This window comes from Protopterus annectens, chromosome 9.part0 (assembly GCF_019279795.1).
Source record: "Protopterus annectens isolate FY-2018-M chromosome 9.part0, PAN1.0, whole genome shotgun sequence".
Taxonomy (NCBI): domain Eukaryota; kingdom Metazoa; phylum Chordata; order Ceratodontiformes; family Protopteridae; genus Protopterus; species Protopterus annectens.
This window is the reverse complement of record NC_056743.1, coordinates 1046996158-1047018077: the sequence shown is the minus strand read 5'-3', so window position 1 is coordinate 1047018077 and position 21920 is coordinate 1046996158. Positions and strand designations below refer to the sequence as shown.

At 42.8% G+C, this 21920-nt stretch overlaps 1 protein-coding gene across 2 annotated transcripts in view; it reads right to left on the bottom strand.

The window, feature by feature from the left end:
* The window catches only part of EIF4B (eukaryotic translation initiation factor 4B), a 1945171-nt gene that overhangs the window by 1065764 nt on the left and 857487 nt on the right, over window positions 1–21920 (bottom strand). Inside the window, exon 8 of one of the 2 annotated variants that reach the window (XM_044083848.1) lies at window positions 1361–1591. The exons of the other annotated variant lie outside the window; for it this stretch is intronic. Within the exon in view, the coding sequence (XP_043939783.1) occupies window positions 1361–1591 (231 nt within the window). The remainder of the gene's footprint in view (window positions 1–1360; window positions 1592–21920) is intronic. 2 annotated transcript variants of the gene reach the window in all.

Sequence of the window (21920 nt, the reverse complement as noted above, 5' to 3'; positions counted from 1 at the left end):
ACCAAAGGGCAAGGATGTAAAATGAAAATGCAAATGCAATCTCCCCTCTCACTACAATCAAATAATGCCTGTGACCTTTGAATACAGGAATGGGTAGGTACACATATCTGAGGTCTGGGCTCACCAGGACTGTATGAATGCTTCCCATAGCAATTCATGCCTGCAGAGTTTCTGAATTTAAAAACTTCCAAAAAATTGTTAATACTTTGAGAGGTCCAAAACAGGTCTCCAATTAGCTTTCCATACATGGTTCTACAAACAAACAAGAATAAAATCATTTTCTTTCACTACCAGTCCCCTGGGGTTAGAGCTGCTTCCAGGATAGGTTATGCCAGCTGATTTTGATTCTCTGGGATTCCCTTTTTTGCGGTTTTGGAATGAATCGGAGTTCGTACCTCAAGGGTACTATATTTAGAACCCATCTGTCTGCTGCTACGGTAAGCCACTATCTGGAAATGCTTACCTTACTCCTAATCCTTGGTCATGGCTGTGTGGGAAGTTGCTCCCTATAGAATGAGGGGCCCTGCTGGCCCACCCTGCCCCCTCTATCTTCCTGCTGCCAAAGTTTGTTTTGGTAGACCTTTCTAACTTTGGTATGTTTCCCTTTTCTGTGTCTTTAGTAAAAGTGTCCTTAATCAGAAAGGGAATTCCAGCTGCATTTTAGTCAGGGAGCATGGAACATCTGCTTTGACAGCTTCCATGGTCTCTCTTACTCTTCATGGATTCCACAGTCTTACTCTTACTCTCCAATTTGTTTTAATATACTGTACGCCTGAGTAATGACTAGCACCTCCCCATCCAGGAGACAATTTGGCAGCTTCATTTCACATCTTTGAACAGACTTTCTTTCACACAACTGACCTTGTAGGAGAAGCCCTAGATGCCACGTCTACAGCATCATGCCCACATTTTATAGCACGCTTTCTCACACATAATGAAGTCAGAATTTACTAGAACAAGTCAGCTTTGAGTTTCGTCCTGTCCTGCACTCTTCCCACAACTTTCCAACAGCTGCCTGAGGAGATGTTCTTGATTTTTAAGAATCAGAGTTGAAAAACTGAGAGCCCTGAAAGGCCAAGGCTGCTGAAATATATACACCTTCTTGATAATGCCATTTCAACCTATTCTTATCAGCTGGGAATGTAATACTTCTTGCAGTCAGTCTCGCAGAGATCCCTAAAGTTATGACTGCAAGAGTGAATGGTATGAATATCAGACATTAAACTGTCATTTCATACAAGGCACTGGATGAAACTATGAGGACTTCGGCTTAGCAGAAAGTTCAACAAACCACTGGAAGAATGCAAAATTCAAAAGAGGATAAAGAAAATATGCTGCAACAATGCTCAATTTAACGTACCTCTTTCTTCGCGTCTACTGTAGTCATCCCTGGGACCAAAGTCACCCTTCCTGTCATCCCTGGACCCATAGTCATTTCTTCTGTCAAACTTGTCTTCTCTACGATCTTCATAACTACGGTCACCATAGCGGTCTCCTCCTCTATAATCATCACCACCACGTCGGTCGTCATAGTTATCTCGACGGAATCCGGTACCAAAAGCTCGTCTGTTAGGTCCTCTGGAATCAAACCCTACAAAATTGAAAGATATAGTTTGACTTCACTTCTACAAAAGTTTAAGACTTTACTTTTGTCTGATGTTATAAGAAGACATTATCCTCTATAAATTCTTCCTTAGAGATTATTTGCCTAACCCATCAGTGCTGCCCTTACCACTGTGTCAGCAGACAAGCCCTTGTTTCCTTGCATATGCCTGAATTAGACTACTGGCCCAGGCCCGTCCCCTGCACTACTCCACTAGCTGTTTTCCATATTCCTGGCAGAATTCTCATCTCTCAAACCGGGTGTCCTACCCTCAGCCATGCAGAAATTCAGTTCCTCATGCTCTGCTCTAGCTCAAACACCTCCAGTTTTCCTGGCAGCCACCTGTGCAACAGAGTTAAAACTTTGACAAAGTCTACCAGTACTCCCATTGCTGAATTCCTTACAAGTCATAAAACTGAAATAAGTTTAAACAGCAGCATCTTTTTGCCAATAAATTCAAGTCAGCTGTCCTGGAAATTGCTTTTCTCTAACAAAAGCAACCATCCTCTCACTCTCTGGATTATTTCCAAGACGCTCATCCACTGCTGTTAGCTAAAAAAGTTGTAGTTCCCTAGATAAAAGTGGACAATGGACAGGGGAAGAGAGCATTGGTTGTCTGGCTAATAAAGGAAGTCGAGAAATCATGCTACTAGCTTGAAGTCTAAGGTACCTGGATGAATTATGCCTGTCAAGTGAGACAAGAGGTCTGGAATCAGATCCAGAATCCAAGCTGGATAAAGTAGATGAGGCCAAAGAAAAGGGAACCAAATTCTGCCAAGGCCAGTATGCTATAAGACAAGCAATGAGAAGTCATCGACCAATATCACACTCTCATGGCTTCTTGACATGGTGGGTAGGGGTGTGCTCCCCTGTGTTTGTTGATGTACCAGACCGTCAAAGTGTTGTCTGCCTGGGAAGAAAATGCACACCAGGAAAGTAAGTCCTGAAGAGCCTGCAATGCATGGACGACTGCCCTCATCTTCAGAACACCGATGTGAAGATGGACCTGTTGACTGGTCCACGTACACTGAACTCTTCTGCCTTAAAAATGCCCCCCCAACTCCAAGGTGGTCCAGGTTTATCATGGGCAAGGAATGGGGGAAGAACAAATGGACATCCTTGTTTTATAGAGAAGCAATCCACCAAGAGATGTGATGACTGCTGAGCGAGGACAGCCTGACAGGATGATGGAGAATGTGTCAACTGGACTGCCATTGTCTAATGCAGAACTGTTATGAAAACCCTTGAATGAAGTTCCAATGATATAGAAACTGCCGTAGAACCCATTAAATGAAGAATTAAAGATGACAAGGTTTTTGCAGCAGCAATAACCTCTTGTTCCTGAAGGCAAAGGAAAGTTGGCCTTGACACAGTACATTTGTTAATTTGTAATATAGCATCTAAGTGGCAACCTATGATGTCTAAGGACTGGGTGACTAAGTTTGAATTTTCAGAGTTACAGAAATTCCCAAGGACCATCACAACTGAAGCAATCTCTTGCTTGGATTAAGGATTCTTTTGTTCTTGCAGTCATCTAATTATGGGACCATCTGGAAAGTACAGTTGTGTATACTTACCATAAATGTAGATGTTTGAGTGCATTCACTGTTGCAGTCCTTACAAAATGGGATATCCGGCTCCCGGTAACCGACAGTCGGCCAGAATACCAAAGTCCTTGGTATATGATGTTGGCTGCCTTCGGTTTAGACCAGACGTCAGGATGTCAGGTACAATTAAAGGCAGCTGACGACATTTCTTCACTTTTTCTTGCCTTAACTGTCAGGAGCCGCTAAAAAAAGGTTAGGTCAGGAAAAGAAAAATCCAGTCTGTGTCCAAGGAAAAAAGGGTGGATGGAAGGGGGGGGGGGACTAGGACTGCAACACTGAATACACTCGAATATCTACATTTATGGTAAGTGTACACAACTGTACTATGTTCATAGTGTTTCACTGTTGAAGTCCTTACAAAATGGGTTTATTCCCAAAGCCAGGGGGAAAAACAAAAAGGGAGGAGGAACACCCATTGTTTAAGGGTTGGTATGGATGCCCTGCAACACTGCAGTGGCAAAACCAGCCCTGGACTTAGAAAACAAGGGTAAATTGTAATGTTTAGTGAAAGTGTGGACAGAAGTCCAGATAGCTGCTTCCAGGATGCCCCTAGTAGGTACACCTCTTAAAAAAGCTGCTGAGGCAGAGGCTGCTCTAGTAGAATGAGTCCTAATACTCTGCAGAGGAACCTTGCCATGCTGTAAGTAACAAAAGTGAATACAACGAGCAATCGACTTAGAAATGGTCTGTTTAGAAATAGCTTTGCCCCGAGCTCCAGGAGCAAAACTGACCAACAACTGATCCGACTTTCGAAAAGGTTTAGTCCTGTCCAGGTAAAATCTAATCTATCTATGCACATCCAGGGAAGGCAGTAACCTTTCCCCTTTATTCTGAGGATTAGAAAAGAAGGTAGGCACGTGGATAGACTGGTTAGGAGTCAGGCTAGAAACCACCTTAGGCATAAACGAGGGATTTAGTTCAAAGAGAAACCCGATCCACATGGAAGATGATAAAAGGCTCTACTGCCATTAAGGCCTGCAGCTCAGAAACTCTTCTAGCTGAAGTAATAACCAAGAGAAAGGCAGTTTTCCAGGAGAGAAACTTCAAATCTGCTGAGGCAGCTGGTTCAAAAGGAGGCAAAGTAAGTTTTTCAAGTACAAAATTAAGATCCCAAGCAGGAGTAGGTGCGTTTCTGGGAGGCTTTAAATTGCTAGCTCCCCTGAGGAATGGTTTCATCAAGGGATGAGAGAAAATGGGTTGCTCAAAAGAATAATGAGCAGAAATAGCTGAAGCAAGAATCTTGATAAAAAGGAAAGCCCACCATTAAGCAAGCCTGCCACATAGTCAAGAATAAGAGGAAGAATAGGATGAGAAGGGTCTTTCCCTCTAGTCTGCATCCAGATGGAGAATCTTTTCCACTTATCTGTGTAAGATTTCCTAGTGCTAGTTCTCCTAGCCTCACGAAGGACCTCAACCACCTGTTGGGAAGGTTTAAATTATGAGCCAGGCTTGCTAAATGCAGAGTCTGAAGATGAGGATGCAGAATTTTCCCCCCTCCTGAACCAAGAGATCTGGTATCAGGGGAAGATGCCAAGGCTAAGACTGAGAGAGACTGTGAAGTAGTGAATACCAATGTTGCTTGGGCCAGTCCGGAGTTATGATGATGGCCCTTGGTTTTTCGTCCCTTATCTTTAACAGCACTCTGGGAAGAAGAGGCAGAGGAGGGAATGCATAGATCGAGAGCTGTGTCCAGGGGAAGGACAGAGCATCCACTTTCCAAGCTTTGTTCTGATGATCCCTGGTGCAAAAGGTTGGAAGAAGGTGGTTGGTTGGAGATGAGAAGAGATCCACCTGGGGAGTGCCCCAATGCTGAATGATGCGATAGAACATGGTCTTGTTTAGTTGCCACGCCTGCTCAACCAGTCTGCCAAAGTGTTGAGCCTTCCTGAAGAAACTGAGCTATCAGACAATGCCCATGGAAGCTGCAACGGACCATAGTATCATGCTTTGTCTGCACAGGGGGTAAGAGTGAGCCCTCCCTGCTTGTTGATGTACCACATGAAGAGTATCAGGAGAAAGAAGATACTTGAAAGCCATCAAGGCCTACTGGACTGCCATCAATTCCTTCAGATTTATGTGCAAATGAGCTTGTTGATAGTTCCAAGTCCCCTGAATGCATCCGCCCTCTAGATGTGCTCCCCAAGCGTAGTCCGAGGCATCTGTGGTGAGAGTCTGGCTGGCAGGAGGTGGACAGAAAGGCAGGCCCTTGTTCTGCGCACAAGCTGTCGCCCACCAAAGGAACTCCGTCTGCAGGCAGGGAATCAGAGGAAGTATCAAGTCTAAATCCTGAGTGTGATGACACCAAAGGTTTTTGAGGTACCACTGTATTTTCCTCATATGCAGTCTGGCATATGGAATCTTCAGAATACATGAAACCATGAATCCCAGGGCTTGCAGGAATTGCCTTGCAGAGAGCTGGGTCATGCTTGCCAAATTCTTGAAGTAATTCGAAAGATCCATTTGTTTCTCTTGAGGGAGGAATACCATCTGGGCGGCGTGGCCATGTGTTCAGGCTCGCTCCCAGGAATATAATCTCACTGGTGGGTACCAATTTTGACTTTCTTTCATTGATGGTGTAGCCCAAAGAGGTGAGAAAGTTCTTTACGAAGTCCAAATCCTTTAGACGTTGCTCTGAAGAGTTTGCCTGAATAAGACAATCATCCAAGTAAGGGTAAATATGAATGTTTCTTTGCCTGCAAAAAGCAAAGACTGGAGCCAGGCATTTTGTAAAAACTCTGGGAGCATTAGATAAGCTAGACGACAGTGCAGAGAACTGGAAGTGCCTGTTCCCCGCCCTGAAGCGAAGGAACTGCCTGCAGCTTTCCCTTATTGGGATGTGCAGATAAGCTTCTTTGAGATCCAAAGTCACCAGCCAGGAATCCTTGGCCAGCATTGGCAGTAACTGCTGAAGAGTGAGCATTTTGAACTTGGGAATCACCAGAAAAGTGCTCAGAATGGACAAATCCAGAATAGGGCGCCAGGTGCCCCCTTTTTTGGGAACTAGGAAAAGTCTTGAGTAGAAACCCTGACCTATATGTAGTGCAGGAACTGGCTCTATTGCTCCCAGGTTTAGCAAAGAAACAACTTGTTTTTCTGCTTCTGCCCTCTGATGTGGGGGGATATCTAGGTATCCTTGGCAGACAGGGAAGGTGTGAAAGGAGAACTTGTAGCCTTGGGATATTTTGAGCACCCATTTGTCATCTGTGATGGTGTACCAGACATATGCAAAAATGGCTAACCTTCCCCCCAAAGGAAACCCTGGGCCACCAGAGGCAGGCAGGGGAAGGCCGGAGTCATTGGGAATGTTTGCTTTGGGAAGTTTGCTTACAACTCCCCGATTTTGAAGAGGAAGCCTGCCAGTGCTTAGCCTTTTGAAGGGTGTAAGTCTGTCCCCTAGAAGACATGTAACCTCTAGGCCTAGTGCGACCCTGTTTACCAGGGTCAGGAAAAGTCCAATTCTTAGAAGGGTAATGTCTACTAAAATGAGGAGGATGAACTTGCAGAAAGTCCTTAACAGTTTGCATAGATTTGGCCTTATCCTCCAACTTTTTCAACACATCTTCTGCTTTGCTACTAAAACGAGTGTCCTTGTGCAAAGGCACATCCAATAACTTAGAATTGACAGGTTCAGAAAGTGGCTGTCCCCTGAGCCAAGCATGTCTTCTAATGACAGAACCAGTGGCTGCTGCCCTGCAAGAAGCCTCCAAAAAGTCGAAACCACAATGTAGAGAATGTTTAGTGACAAGAGTGGCAGAAATCAATAAATCTTGCATGTCCCTACTTCTCCACCAGGGAAGAAACGCCAGCAATTATAGCCTTAATAGCCTCCAAGTATGCTGTTGATCCTTAAGCATATGAAAAAGACAATTAACAGACCTAATCGCCAGGGTGGAAAAAGTATAAAACTTTTAACCCCATCTATCCAAGGCCCTAGATGCCCTGTCAGAAGGAACAGGATTTTTTGCAACTGTGGCTTTAACACCCTTAGGGCCCTGAGAAATAATCTCTGGATCAGCAGTAGGATTCTTGAAAAGGAACTGATGAGAATCAGGAACTCTATAATACCTGTCAGGCGTTCTGGGAGCTGGAGGAACAGAATCAGGGGTCAAAGAATTCTCCATGAAAACATCAACAACTTCCAAAACCGGAGGGATAGCCAAAGGTTTATGCTGCGGCAAATCCAAGAATTCCCTAATCTGTTTCTTAGACTGAGGGTTGTCCTGACTTTCCCATTTGAAATACTCCCCAAGAGTATTCAGAGTATATCCAAAAGAAAAATCTTCGGGAGGGGAGGCAGAAGGGATGGAGTCTTCTGCATCAGAATCCTCAAAACCAGAAAAAAGTTGAGAGTTTCCCTCGTCATCAGCAGAGTTGCTGGAAACCTCAGAGTCTGAGGCAGACAAAACTTCTGGGGACAATTCCCTATCCCTCTTAGAAGGAGGTGGCGGAGAGCCCCTGATAAGGGTCAAGAGATCACTAGCCATTTTAATTATCTGAGACTGAGGCATTTGAGGGGAGGCTGGCGCCTGCTAAGGAGTAGATTTTCGGCTGGAAGGCTTGCTAGAAAGCTGGAGGGACTCAGGAGGCCTAGCCACGGCAGTAGTCTGAACCAAGGTAGTCGGTCTGGATCTGGTCTCTGGGCGGAGAAAAGAGGCCTCAGAAGCTGGCGCCAGCTTAGCGGCTCCGGATCCATCAGAGGTGGCGACTGGCGGAGGGCCAGAATACGAAGTGGAAGCCTGTAGTAAGGAGGACTCAAAAAGGCATCCGCAGATGCCTGCTGCTGAACATCCATGGACTGCAGGGGCAATGAAAGCACCTTAGTGACTACCGCTGGGCCAACAACCAACTTAACAGGGACGTCGTCTGCTAATTTGACCCAAAGCCTGTCGCGGTCCTTATCCTTGCGCTTCTTAGGAACATATGAAGTCGGGAGACCAGAAAACGCCACACCGACGAACTTAGGCCAAACTCCAAAATGCTTGAACAAGATCCTAGCTCTACGGCGTGTGGTATGTGGGTTGAAAGAAGCACAGAGAACACAATTAGGGATGGTGTGCTCAAGGCCCAAACAAGTAACACAAAAGGAGTGAAAATCACGGAGAGAAATCTGTTTTCCACAGGCAAGACAGTTATTAACTTTCTCTAACATTCGTTAAAGCAAGAAAAGAGGGTCCCCGACGGGGTACTTATCTGAGGATGTCTTCAACTAAGCAGTCGGAATACAAAAAGAAGGTACTCAGCCGACAACACTCATGCAAAATACTTCTGCTTCGGCCTCTGCGGCAAGAAAGACTGAGGAAATGGCATCTGCTGTCTTAATTTGCACCTGAAGTCTGTCCTAAATCGAAGGCAGCCAAAGTCATATACCAAAGACTTTGGTATTCTGGCCGACTGTGGGCTACTGGGAGCCGGATAACCCATTTTGTAAGGACTGCAACAGTGAAACACTATGAACATCCTCTGTAGCCTGACGTGTACTGCCATACATTTGTTCCCCAGGGAAGCTATTCTCGTCAGGAAGCAATTCAAGACAGCGACAGTCTCAGAGTTGTCCAAGATAATAAAGGGGATTGGGCCCTAGGCCCATCTGAAGATGTCAGAGCCAGAGGTGAAGTCATCCTTGGAGATGTAGACTTTCCAAGCAAGGGAATCCAATAAAGAAGAAACTGAGGACCATTTCCTTTTTCTCTTTCTTGCAACCCTGTGAGCCATTGTGTCTACTCAGACTTTTCTTTCCCCCCCCCCCCCTTGTTTTTATCCAAAGATCTAGCTGCCTGCCTCTCAACATCTTTGGGAAGCTGTGGAAGGAATGTCCCTGAAGAACCAGGAACTGCTGCCACAGAACCAAAAGAAAAGGACCCTAAGAATCCATTAACTTTCTCCAGTCCATTAAAGGCAATCAGCAAAATAAGGAACAAACAATGCAATCGGAGGTCAAACGGTCATGGCCCAGACAATAAACACAGCGAGTATGCAGGTTCTTGAGGGATTTTGTGGCCACACTTGAAGTGCTTTTTAAATCCCAAAGCCTTTTTCATAAGCGTTCAAAAGGGATAAAAATCCAAGACCATCATAGCCTATTGGTTTTTACCCTGTCAAGGTACAGAAGGCCCATGAGATTTTTTTTCTCCCACAAATTTGAGGAAATACAGAATCTGCAAAAAGCAGACAGAATACAACAGAACAGCTCAGGAAAAGAACTGAAAAACTTCACATACCTCACTAACTCTGAAAGATGAGGGGAGTACTGGAGATTCCCTCTGAAAAGGATGGTGGCAAACAAAAGCTGAAGCTTGGCTGCTAACTGAGAATTACAGAAGTAGGGAGCTCAAGAACGGGAGAAGCTAGTAAGTTTGTTGACAGGTCTGGACCACCTCAAGTCAGATAACTCAAATGTTAAGACGGACTGGGGGGACAGCACAGGATCTGATTTTACAGTTCTCACACAGACAGACATTAAATAAAACTCCTCTACAAGTTATCACAATCCATAAAAAATTTCCTACCATAACAATTAAATTCACAATAAAATGCAGACTTTCCAAAGTAGTAAAATTATGGATGGTTTTCCTCAAGCAGGGTACTTATCTGTCCAGCCTTGAAGGACCGCAGGCTGGCTGTCAGTTCCACGAAAGCTGCAGAGATGACACACTTCAGCAATGCAAAAGCACTGAAGCTTTTGGCAACCACACTGCTCTCCTTGTGGCTCTGCTCAAACCACAGGTAATTAGGACACATGAAAGGTGTTCTGAGGCTTTAAAAGCTGGCAGTTGGTCACATCCTAGGCAGTTTATAACTGAAACAGTTTAGTCTACTGCAACACCGATCCAATGTTAAACTGTGCATCTCCAACATATTAGTGTTCTCTCTCTCTCTCTCTCTATATATATATATATATATATATATATATATATATATATATACACACACATATTATACATACATTCTATTTCATCATTTCTGTGCCACTTTTCACTTCTGACTAAAGAAATAGTTCCATACTTACCAAAATAATTGATTTTTTATGTAATAAGCATTATACAACTTTGGGACAATATGCCACACTAACAAGAACTGCTCTGTACCCAAAACCACCCAGTCTTCCTGGCTTCATCTCAAAATTCCACCAAGTGCCCCTCTATTCTACTCTCTGTTGTTATGGAGAAGTACAAACACTCATCTGTTAGATAAGTAACCCCCCCCCCCAAAGAAAGGGTAGTACAGGATCTACACAAAGCATTATGTTGATAACATGCATTTTCAACTTTAACAGTACTGCAAAAAATGGTACTTTGACAACAAAACAAGTCCTCCTGCTTTCCAAACCCTCAAAATGTGCAACTTTACAGTTAAGAAGAAACTTCCTTACCATCAGTGCCTCCAATGTCATTAAAATATGCACATGTTCAAGAAAACACACAAGTCATGTATGCTCATTTTGCTCAGATATGCTCAGATACACAATACTTTTTAATTCTAAGAGATTATTAAAAAAAATCTCGGTATACAGAAAGAGTAGTAAATGAATGGAATGCGCTGCCACAAACCATCATCATCCCGGTAAAGCACTGTACTAAATGACAAAGATGTAAGCATGCTTGTAGTGGAATGGGCTGTTAAGAGTAATGAGCAGGGGGTTGCCTTTTCTGACACAGTAAGACTTTACATGATCAGCTAACCAACCAGAGAATGTCACTTTGGACATCAAGCCCTTTCCTTTGTGGAGCACAAGAAACATCTGACCATTTTTATGAATTGCTGCATTATATTCAAGTAGAAGCCAAGTTGTCTATGAACAGCCAGACAATGTACTAGGTACTTACATTTGTCAGCATACTAGAGAAAGAACACTGGAAGGTTAATAGAGAGGTTAAGGTAAGACTCGCTAGCAACTTTAAGGATTCAGGAAGGTTTACTTTGAGAACCACAGTCTCTTTATATAAGGTTATGTAAGAATGTTTGGCCGAAAAGTCTTTCAACTTTATGGCCACAAAGAAAAAGGTCTTTCACAAAAGAGAAAAGACCAGCCTCAGCCTCCCAGTTCAAAAGTTAATCTGAAAAACTTTTCCAAGTAGTGGTAGTAGTACTTGTAGAGGTCCCACAGTGTGGTGGGGTCAGTGAGTGGAAGCCTTAGATAAGGTATGCCTTTGAGTAATTAACTTTCATTAAAGCAAGAAATGTGAACTGGAGCCCAGCATCAAAACACGAAACAGCTGCCAAATGCGATTAGACTGAAACGTAACTGAGCCCCCTGTCTAATAAAATTATTAGACGACACCTGAAGACGTGATAACCTTGGATCAAGGTTCCATTCTCATGCATACAGATAAACACATTTATCCTTGTAAATTTTTCTAGTGGATAGTTTCTGTGAGTACTAGCATACATCAATGACTTTCCAGAGGTAGAAAAATTTGCAAGCTATGTTGAGAGATGGAGAAGTCAAGCAGACAGCCTCAATGTATTAAGATTTTGGAGAAGATTGCCTAAGGAGTGACACAGCAATTTGAGTGAAGTGAGTTGTAGCAATCCATCCAGAATGTCTCTCTTCAGTACTGGGGAAAAGTTTTAACAGTGCCTAAAGAGGGCTATGAAAATTATTTTGACCCTGTGTATTTAAGCCACCTGGATAAACCTGAGTATCTGAGTGGTAGAAATGAGAACAGAAGACCACCTGGCCACTGCTCTACCACTGCATCCTTCACTAGTTATTGCGGAAGCAATAGGTGTGAAAAGTACTGGTGACACCTCACATCTGATGAGGAGGCAAAAAGGACAAACACTGGTTGACCCCACAAGAAGAGACTTAACTATACTCTTGTACAGGCGCAATTTTTGGGGAACGAGGGTACATCTGTTGAGTGGGCCAGACAGTGTGCTGCCATTAATAATTTAAGACTATGGCAGATTTCCAAACAGGCACAGTTTTTTTTTTTTTGGGGGGGGGGGGGTCTTTCAATGGTCTGTCTCTTCTGCTTACTGATGTATCGAAATGAATTGTCCATGTATATAGTGCCTGCTCATGTGTCCTGTTAAAGACTACAAGATCACAGGGCCAGAGCTGCATCAAAGTGGAGTCTGTTTTCTTGAACTTCCACTATGTGCTTCCAATTGATGTATAAACTTTTCTATCAACAAATAGGTGTATTTATGTGTGTATAGTTGCTTATGAGACTATATTAGATCATATATAACATAGTTAATATTTATTGTACTTATTTACATTACAAGAGTTTTCTTACAGACATTGTCTTAAATAGTTTCTGACTTCCATAACTTTGACACCCGTAGATGAGATGTATTTTACCAATTTATAACGAAGTTGACACGAAGAACAACAAAAACATAGACTTGCACACTTCTGTTATTGCATGGTTGTAGCATTTATAACATTAAAATGAAGTCTACACATAGCTGTTTTAGTAACTAATCAGGGTGGTAAAAATATATAAAACAATTCTAATAGAAAGATTATGTATGTTGCAATGCCCTGAACATAACAGGACAGGAATATGCAAAGATTCTTAAATAAGAAATATAAATTTACTTGGATTGCTTTATATTAGTGTTCTTATGTGCTGGTATAAATACAACTAGTGCAGAGCACACTAATATTATAGAACACATACACTGTATTAAGCTTTGAGATTGTAAAGCTAAGTTTTTATCTGTTTTAAAAGTGTTTTATGAACGACGATTTAAAGATGGATAGAAAAAGTTTTATTTTATTTACTTTTACTTGACCATGCTGCACAACAAAGAATAATTTTGACATTGTAGAAGTACATTGTATTTAAGGTGTCTTATACCTTTAAGGAGAAGTGATGTCATGATCGCTATAAATAGAAGGAAAGGGGCGGAGTACAAACCATTTGAAAAAGTTTTCAAACCTTTGGAAACGGAAAGTGTTTTATTTGTGTTGTTTTAATTAACCAAAAATATTGAAGTTGGTATCGCTTAATAAATATTTTTTACTTCAAAGCAATACAGAGTCACTGGTGTTTGGATATAAGGTTTACATCACTTGGATACAAGCGCAAAGAAAGGAAATTTTGTCAGGTACATTTGCTATACTTGTTCTGTTTTTCTGCAGCTGTTCCAGGCCTTTTGGTTTCTACAGTTATTGAGTTTGTCAGTCGTTTGTGTAAATGGCAGCAGAAAATGGAGAGAGTACAGTCATACCTGACACACAGGACAGTGAACCAGGCAATTTAACTTCACTGATAAACTTACTATCTCAAAGAGTGGAAAATTTGATAGACAAAGTGGAGACATTGAGTGGGACTATGTACAACAGTACAAGAGAGAAGGAACTTGTACAAAACAATACATCAAATTTACAATCAACATGTCGCCACCCTCAGAGAGTGAACACAAACTCCGCCTCAACAAACCACAAAGTTAGCAACAACCCAGGACCATCATTTAATCAACATGAAAGTGCTAACTTTAGTGGTAATGTCAGAAGTATAGGAAATGAAACTAACACCTCAGGGCTTATTGAGACTCTTAGTTTATCAGCATGGCTACAAGAACCGATGCAATACAGAAACAGCGAATATACAGAAAGACAAGAGAACCCGGCTGGAGGTAATATTTCCATTGTTACAAATATGAAGTCACTCGACCACATTCTAGTTAAGTATAAGAAACTACAATTAGAAGTTTCTTACTTCAAAGAATGTGTCTTTCGGCTTTTCCTGGTTAGGGGTCGCCACAGTGATTGACAGTAGATTTTTTACGTGCTGGCTTGCCGGGCCTAACGCACAACCTTCAACGAAGGAACGTCCATTCACACATGTCGACACACAGAAGACGCTCTAACTGAGAATCGAACGTATGTCTAACTGTGAGGCAACAACGCTACCGCAGCACCACCACCGCAGTTTACTTCAAAGAATGTATTAAGGAAAAAGTAGTACCAAAAGGTCTGAGATCATGGCAATATCCAACAGGCCTAATAGAAGGGTCAGCATTCCATAACAACTTAATTACCATGTTTGACAGACATGGAATAGAACTTTTAGAATTAATGACCAAACACTACCAACTAAATCTTGAGACTTTCATCAAGGTTTACATCACTTGGATACAAGTGCAAAGAGAGGAAATTTTGTCATGTACATTTGCTATACTTGGTCTGTTTTTCTGCAGCTATTCCAGGCCTTTTGGCCTACTTCACTTTGTCTGACAAGATTCTATTTACGTAAATGATCTCTTGATTCAACAGGTCTGGCAATAATCAGGCCTGGGTGTGGCTAGTGAAACTGAACTCCGCTTTCCCAAAAAATGTGATTAACCACAGTTACTTCACAATTTAACAAGGGGAGCAATTACTTTTTCACATAAGACCATGTAGGCTTGGATAGGTTTTTTTTCCTTAAATAAAATCATCACTTAAAAACTGCATTTTGCATTTACTTGGGTTATCTTTGTCTAATATTTAAATTTGTTTGATGATCAGACATTTAAGTATGATAAACATGCAAAGAAATAAGAAATCAGGAAGGGGCAAATACTTTTTCATTGCACTTGTATCTTCTGCCTATTCTGGTTAACCTGGGTAAGGTGCCATCTGACTTTGAAGATTCAGAAGCTAAGTCTATCTTTACTTAATTCTGTCTCTGAAGTTTCCCCGACATACTACTGACTGCAGTTATGATGATGCAGATGTCCCTTCAAGGATACAGTTACCGATTCAGTTCTGCACAGGTTTTCATGATAGACTTCAGCCTATGCAAGAAGATGGCAAGGCTAAACTGCTGTAATATCCTCTCGATAAACAGCATATTTTTGGTTCTGCATCTGCAGAACTTTTCAAATCCTTGCAGAAGAAAGTAAGGTCATGTAGGACCTAAAGCAAATCCTTCTTTCGCCAGTGTCTACATTTCAGAGAAACTATCCTGCTAAAACTGGTCACTTTCTACTTAAGGATCTGAAATCTCAAAGGTAAAACACCTCAAAGGAGGAGGTTTCAGGGGAAATCTCAAAAGTTCCAGAGGTTCTAACCTTCCTTTCAAGACAAATCACTTGCTGTGACTACCTGCCTCCTCTTCCTGATTCTACCCACATTGATTTACCTCCAGTACCTTCATTTCTTAAGGAGTTCTCTCACTCTGCCAGTCTGGCAAATTATAACTTTAGACAAATAGGCTCTGTTGATCTTTCACAAAGGATACAAAATGTTCTGGAAGGCTATGCCTTGTCCCTAAGAGTTTCTCAGCCTCCAGAGCCAGATTCATCTTACTCTACCCTCTTCAATACCTTTTTACTCAAGGTAAAATAGAACTGGTTCCTCCTCCTTTACAGAGGACAGGATTTTATTAAAGAATATTTATGGTTCTCAAAAAGGAAAAGCTAGGAGAACTGCTTTCTCTCTCTCCTTCCTCAACATTTTCCTGAAAGTTCCAAGCTTCAAGATGATGACCATTCAGTCATTGCTTCCAATGATTCTTCCTCGGGCTTACATGGCTACTTTAGATTTAAATTACACTTATTTTTATTCTCCTATTCCATCCACATTTCAGGAAATTATTGCATTTTTGTGCGTCTTCATATCACTCAGTTTTTGCTTTACCCTTTGTGAATACCTTAGCAGTATAAAGTCCAAAATAAGTCCTGTTGCTGTTTTTTGCAGACTTTATGCTATTCAGATATTACCCTGTCTAGTCAATTCTATCTTCTCATTTAGGCTTCTACCAAACAACTTCTGAGTCATTTTCATTTTGAAATGAACCTTCTTGGCCTGTTTGGAGTTCACTCTGAACCTAAGGAAGTCTTTTTTAATTCCATCTCAAGATAGTTTTTTTTCCTGGACTGCAGAATCAATATCTTGTCTGTCAGTTTTTCCTCTAGAAGACATGATTTTCTTAATGGATAACTTTCAGAACCTTCTTTACTTGGATAAGACAACTACAGTCTATGCAGAGGAACTCTGACAGCTTGGGAAATTGCAACTCAGCACAAGCTTTCTGCAAGTTTTATATATACTCAGAGAAACAGCACCAGACATCTTAAGAAGATCCAGAACAGACCTGCATGATAGGATGTTAAACAGAGAGGTCTTTCTAGCCACTGTCCATAGATGGGGAACTCCACAGATCTTTTTACCTCCATATAGAGGGGGATCAGACTGTTTTGTTTAAGACTTCCATGCCCTCAGATGTGGAGAAAGGTTGCCATGGCATTTCCATGGAAAAAGAAGTTCCTTTATGCATTCCCTCCAATTCCTTTGACTTCAAAAATTCTTCTCAAAAACTAAGAGGATAAACCACAAATCTTGTTGGGGACTCTGACTAGGCAGCATTAGTTCCACCTTTTTCATCTGGCCAAGGGCAATCACCACAAGTTACCTCACAGAATGGATTTAATTTCAAAGAAAAAGAAATTATATCTTACCATAATGTTCCATCTGTACTGTTGATCCTCGTTCAGTCATTACGTGTGGCTATCGGGTCCGACCTCGGAACTGAGCCGGCCATCTTCCAAGCTCGCATCAACTACAAACTCTCGTGCTAAAACTCTTACCCAGAATTCCCCATCTCCCTGTTACCTCAGACTGAGTTTGCAAGTCAAAAGAAGATAGAGGCTACCTCTGGTCAAATGACCTAATAGAACCAGATGGTGAGATCCACTAGAAGCCACAGGAGGGGGAAGGAGGGAGGGTCATAATGACTGAACGAGGATCAACAATACAGATGGAACGTTATGGTAAGACATAACTTCTTTATCTGATATTGTTAATCCTCGTTCATTCCTTATGTGTGGGACAGAGTCCCCAGCTACCTTTACACTCCTGGGAGGCTCTCATGGAAGGACATTCCTGAGCACCACAGAACCAAAAGATGCTCTTCCCCTGGAGGCCAAATCCAATTTGTAATGATTGATGAAGGTATGATGGGTAGCCCAAGTTGCAGCTGCACAAATGTCATGTAAAGAAGCTCTGGCATGGAAGGCAGCAGAAGTTGCCACCGACCTTGTAGAATGAGCCTTTATGGTAGCAGGCAATCGAATATTACATTGCCTATAAATGAAGGTCACACAGTCTTTCAACCATTTAGCCAATGTGACCTTAGCAACAGCACATCCTAATCTACGTCCGGAATAGGCCAAAAATAACTGCTCTGATTTACGAGAGACCTTAATCCTGTTCAAATAAAAGCAAATTTGCCTGTGAATATCTAGGGTATGTAGGCAATACTCTCCTCTGTTTGAATAGTTGGGGGAAGAAAACTGGCAATTCAATGGTTTGATTAATGGACATTTCAGAGATCACTTTTGGCAGAAAGGAAGGATTAGTTCTCAATGACACTATCTCTATGAAAAATCAAATATGGACTCTTGATGCATAAGGCTTGAAGCTCAGAAATACGTCTGGCAGAAGTAATGGTGACCAAAAACAAGGTTTTCCATGACAAGTATTTGAGGTCGCAAGAAGAAGCTGGTTTGAAAGGTGGCATTGTCAAAGCTTGTAGAACTAATAACAGTCCCATGGTTGAGTAGGTTCTCTAAAAGGGGGTTTTAGATTATTCACACCTTTTATGAAAGTCTTGCATAATTTGTGTGACATAAGAGAGGAGTCTTGGACACCATCATGGAAATTAAATATTGCAGCCAAATGAACTCTAATGGTAGAGGCCGATAGACCGGATTGAAAACGGGTGGCTAGATACTCCAGCACTATCGACAGTGGTGCTGAAAAAGGATCTACCCTATTTTTCTTTCAGCCAAAAAGTAAATCTTTTCCACTTGCTTAGATAAGTAATCCTGGTGGAAGACTTATGAGATGCAATAAGAAAGGCACGTACTAGCAAAGAAAGATCATTCTGCCTGGCAATCAAGGGAATTGGAGGAGCCAAGCTGTGAGCTTCAGACTGTCCAAGTTGGGGTGAATCAGATTCTGTGGATGGGAGATCAACCCCGGGGTTGGATGGAGAATCCATGGTTGATCTAGCAGGTGAGGCCAAAGGAAGGGGAACCAAATCTGACGAGACCAATATGGTGCTATGAGGATCACTTTGCTCTTCAACTGGCGGGCTTTCTTCAGAAACAGGGGAATGAGGGGGGGGTAGAAATGCATAAAGTAGACCCGAGGGCCAATCGTGGACTACAGCGTCCCTGGGTGACTGCCCGGAAGGGGAATCAAGGCGAAATAGTTGCTGCATTTGTAGTTGGTCGGGGACGCAAAGAGGTCGCAGCAAGGAAGACCCCAGCGGTTGAAAATCTTCGCCACTCTCAAGAGATTCAGGGACCACTCATGAGGTTGTAGAATACACCTGCTGAGTCTGTCTGCTATCGCATTGGCACTCCCGGGAATGTGCGGCTAGAAGAAAACAGTTGGTAGCCATCACCCATTGCCATATCCTAATGGCCTCTCGACAGAGTGGGTAAGATTTGGTTCCGCCCTATTTGTTGATGTACCAGACCACCGCCATGTTGTCTGATTGTATCACAATAGTCCCAGACAGCAGCAGGGGATGGAATGCTTGCAACGCCAGAAGCACCACCCTCAGTTCTAGAACATTTATATGCAGATGGACCTCCATTTCGGACCAAGTACCTTGAACTGTCTGTCACTGACATAGCCCCCCCCCCCCCCAATCAGGGAGGCATCCGTGGTCACTGTAGCCTTGGGTTGTAGAGGTGAGAAGGGGCGAGACCATTGTGACGGGTTGTGGGCCATCCACCAATTTAAATCCTGTTTGCACCTGTGAGTTACCCAAATCATGGCTGAAAGAGGTTACTGAAAGGGATACCACTGGGTGAGCAGTAGCCACTGTAGAAACCTCAAGTGATACCTGGCCAGGGGACAAGGGTGATGGAGGCTGCCATGGAACCCAACTGTAGAACAGAGTGAGATGTGGATTTTTCCCTTGAAAGGATTGGAATGAGCTGTTGCTTTATCCTTAGAATTCTGTGCTCTGGAATGGATGCTCTGCATTCTTTGTATTCAAGATGACCCCTATGAATTCTGTGGACTGAGATGGGGTGAGACTGGGTTTTTGCTAGTTTCTGGTTATGCCTAGCCTTTCTGCAGAGAGGAGAGAGAATGCCAGGGCTTTTTCCAATAGATGTCTGGTGGGGGCAGAGATGAGACAGTCGTCTAGGTATGGAAATACATGGAATCCTTGTAGTTGCAAGTGAGTTGTGACGACTGCCATACACTTTGTGAACACTCTAGGGGCTGTAGAGAGTCCAAAGGGCAGTACTCCGAATTGGCAGTGACTGGCACCCGCACGGAAGTGAAGGAATCTTTTTGATGGCCTGTCCACTTTTATGTGGTAGTACGCATCTTGAAGATCTATTGAGCACATCCAATAGTCTTTTTCCAAAAGTGGAAGGATAGACTGTATTGTGACCATCCAGAATTTTTGTACTCTTCCAAACTTCAATGCGTTGAGATCCAAAATTGGTCTCCAGTACCCAGATTTCTTTGGCACCAAAAATAGTCTTGAGTAAAATCTGGATCCTATCTGGTCTGGGGGGACTATTTGGATGACACTCTTTCTTAGCAGCTTTGAAATCTCTAATGCTGCTGCTTCCCTTTGACTGGGTGGAACGTCGGGTAAGTTTGTTGGGGGAGTGGGACAAAGATCTAAGGGAATACGATAACCTCTGGTTATCCTTTGTACCCAGGGATCGGTGGTGATGGATAGCCAGGCAGAAGGGTACAAGGAGAAATGACCCCCAACCACTTCCAGAAGAAAGCAGTTGGGCCACTCTTCAGGAGCGCTGGTAGGAAAACAAGTTATGTACCTACCATAACGTTCCATGTTAGTTTTCATCTCGCCTTCCTACTTGCAGTTTGGGTTCGGAGCCGATCCTCGGCTCTGACTCGGCCATCTTCAATAGCTGTTTACTGGCTCGAGGCTACCCCTTATCCGATGATGCCTAGCTTATCCCATGATGCCTAGCGAAAGCTACCCAGAACTCATTTGTAATAGCTAATCCCAGACATAAGTTGAGAAAACCAGTTATCTAAAAACTGGTTGTTCAATATATCTAATTATAGACTAGGTTACGAAAAACCTAGCCAGAAGAACAATAAGGAAAAAAATACTCAGCCAGTGAAAACAAGAACTCCTCTCAGTCCACTAAGCAGGGGGAAGGAGGGAGGGATGCAAGAAGGAAGGAGAGATGAAGACAACTAAAATGGAACGTTATGGTAGGTACATAACTTCTTTATGTTATCTATCTCGCCTTCGTTCTTGCTGTTTGGGACAGCGTCCCTAGCACCTAACATCCTGGGTGGCTCATTGGAACAGACTCTTCAGAACAGTGGAACCAAAAAGAGCTCTGCTCCGGGAGACCATATCCACCTTGTAATGAGATATAAAGGTATGAGGGTTTGCCCATGTGGCAGCTGCACAGATTGAATCTATGGGCAACCTAGATTGAAAAGCTATGGAGGTGGCTAATGCCCTGGTAGAATGACCTTTTGGTTTAGCTGGTAACTCTTTATTCTGTAACTGGTAAATAAAGGTAATAGTATTAGATAACCATCTGGATAAGGTCACCTTGGAAACTGGGAGGCCTTGTTTGTTGAAGGCATGAGAGAGAAATAACTGGTCTGACTTTCTTAGTTCTTTAGTTCTATGAAGGTAAAAACGCAATTGTCTATGAACATCCAGTTGGTGGAGCTTGTATTCTGCCTTGTTGCTGTGATTGGGAAAGAACACTGGGAGATCTATGGATTGATTTAAATTATTCTCTGAGCAAACTTTAGGAAGAAAGGATGGATTGGACCTCAGAGAAACTCTGTCCTTGTGAAACACCAGGTAAGGAAGGCGAACACAGAGCCTGAAGTTCTGAGACACGCCTAGCTGAAGTGATAGCAACCAGAAAAAGTGTCTTCCAAGACAGAAACATAAGGGAACATGATGCTGCCGGTTCAAAAGGAGGCAAAATTAAGGAAGTTAAGACTAAATTAAGATCCCAAGGGGGGGGGGGGGTCTCTCACTGGAGGTCTAAGAAGAGATGTTCCTCTCAAAAAAGCCTTACAGAGCTTATGAGACATGATGTTAGAATTCAACAATCAGATATGAAAATGTGAAATGGCCGCTAACTGTACTCTAATAGTAGCGGAAGCGGCACCGGACTGAAAAAGTTGTGCTAGAAATTCAAGAATTTCATGGACTGGGGCTGAGAAAGGATCCACATTTCTAGACTCGGCCCAGTAAGAAAACAGTTTCCATTTACTAGCATACGTTTTTCTCGTAGTAGACTTATTTGAGGAAACAATAATATCACGGACTGCTGGGGAGATGCTGGGAAGCCTGGCTAAGGTTGGAATTGGAATAACCAAGCTGCAAGCTGGAGTGTTTGGAGGGATTGATGCAACCCGCCTGATTGATGAATCAGATCATCTGGAATCGGGTCCAGAATCCATGGCTGATCGACAAGGTAGGGGTGCAGGAACAGAAACCATATCTGTAGTGACCAATAAGGGGCAATGAGGATAATTTTGCAACCCAACGATTTTGCTTTCTGTATGAGTCTTGGTATAAGGGGAAGCGGGGGAAAAGCATGAAGGAGTCCCTGAGGCCAATCGTGGACTACAGCGTCTCTGGGTATGTGACCTGGAAGCAGAAGGGAGAAGTAGTTGCTGCATTTGCTGTTGAGAGGGGTGGCAAACAGATCGCAGAAAGGCTGTCCCCATTTGCGGAAGATAAGATCCGCAACTTCCTGATTCAGAGACCACACGTAAGGCA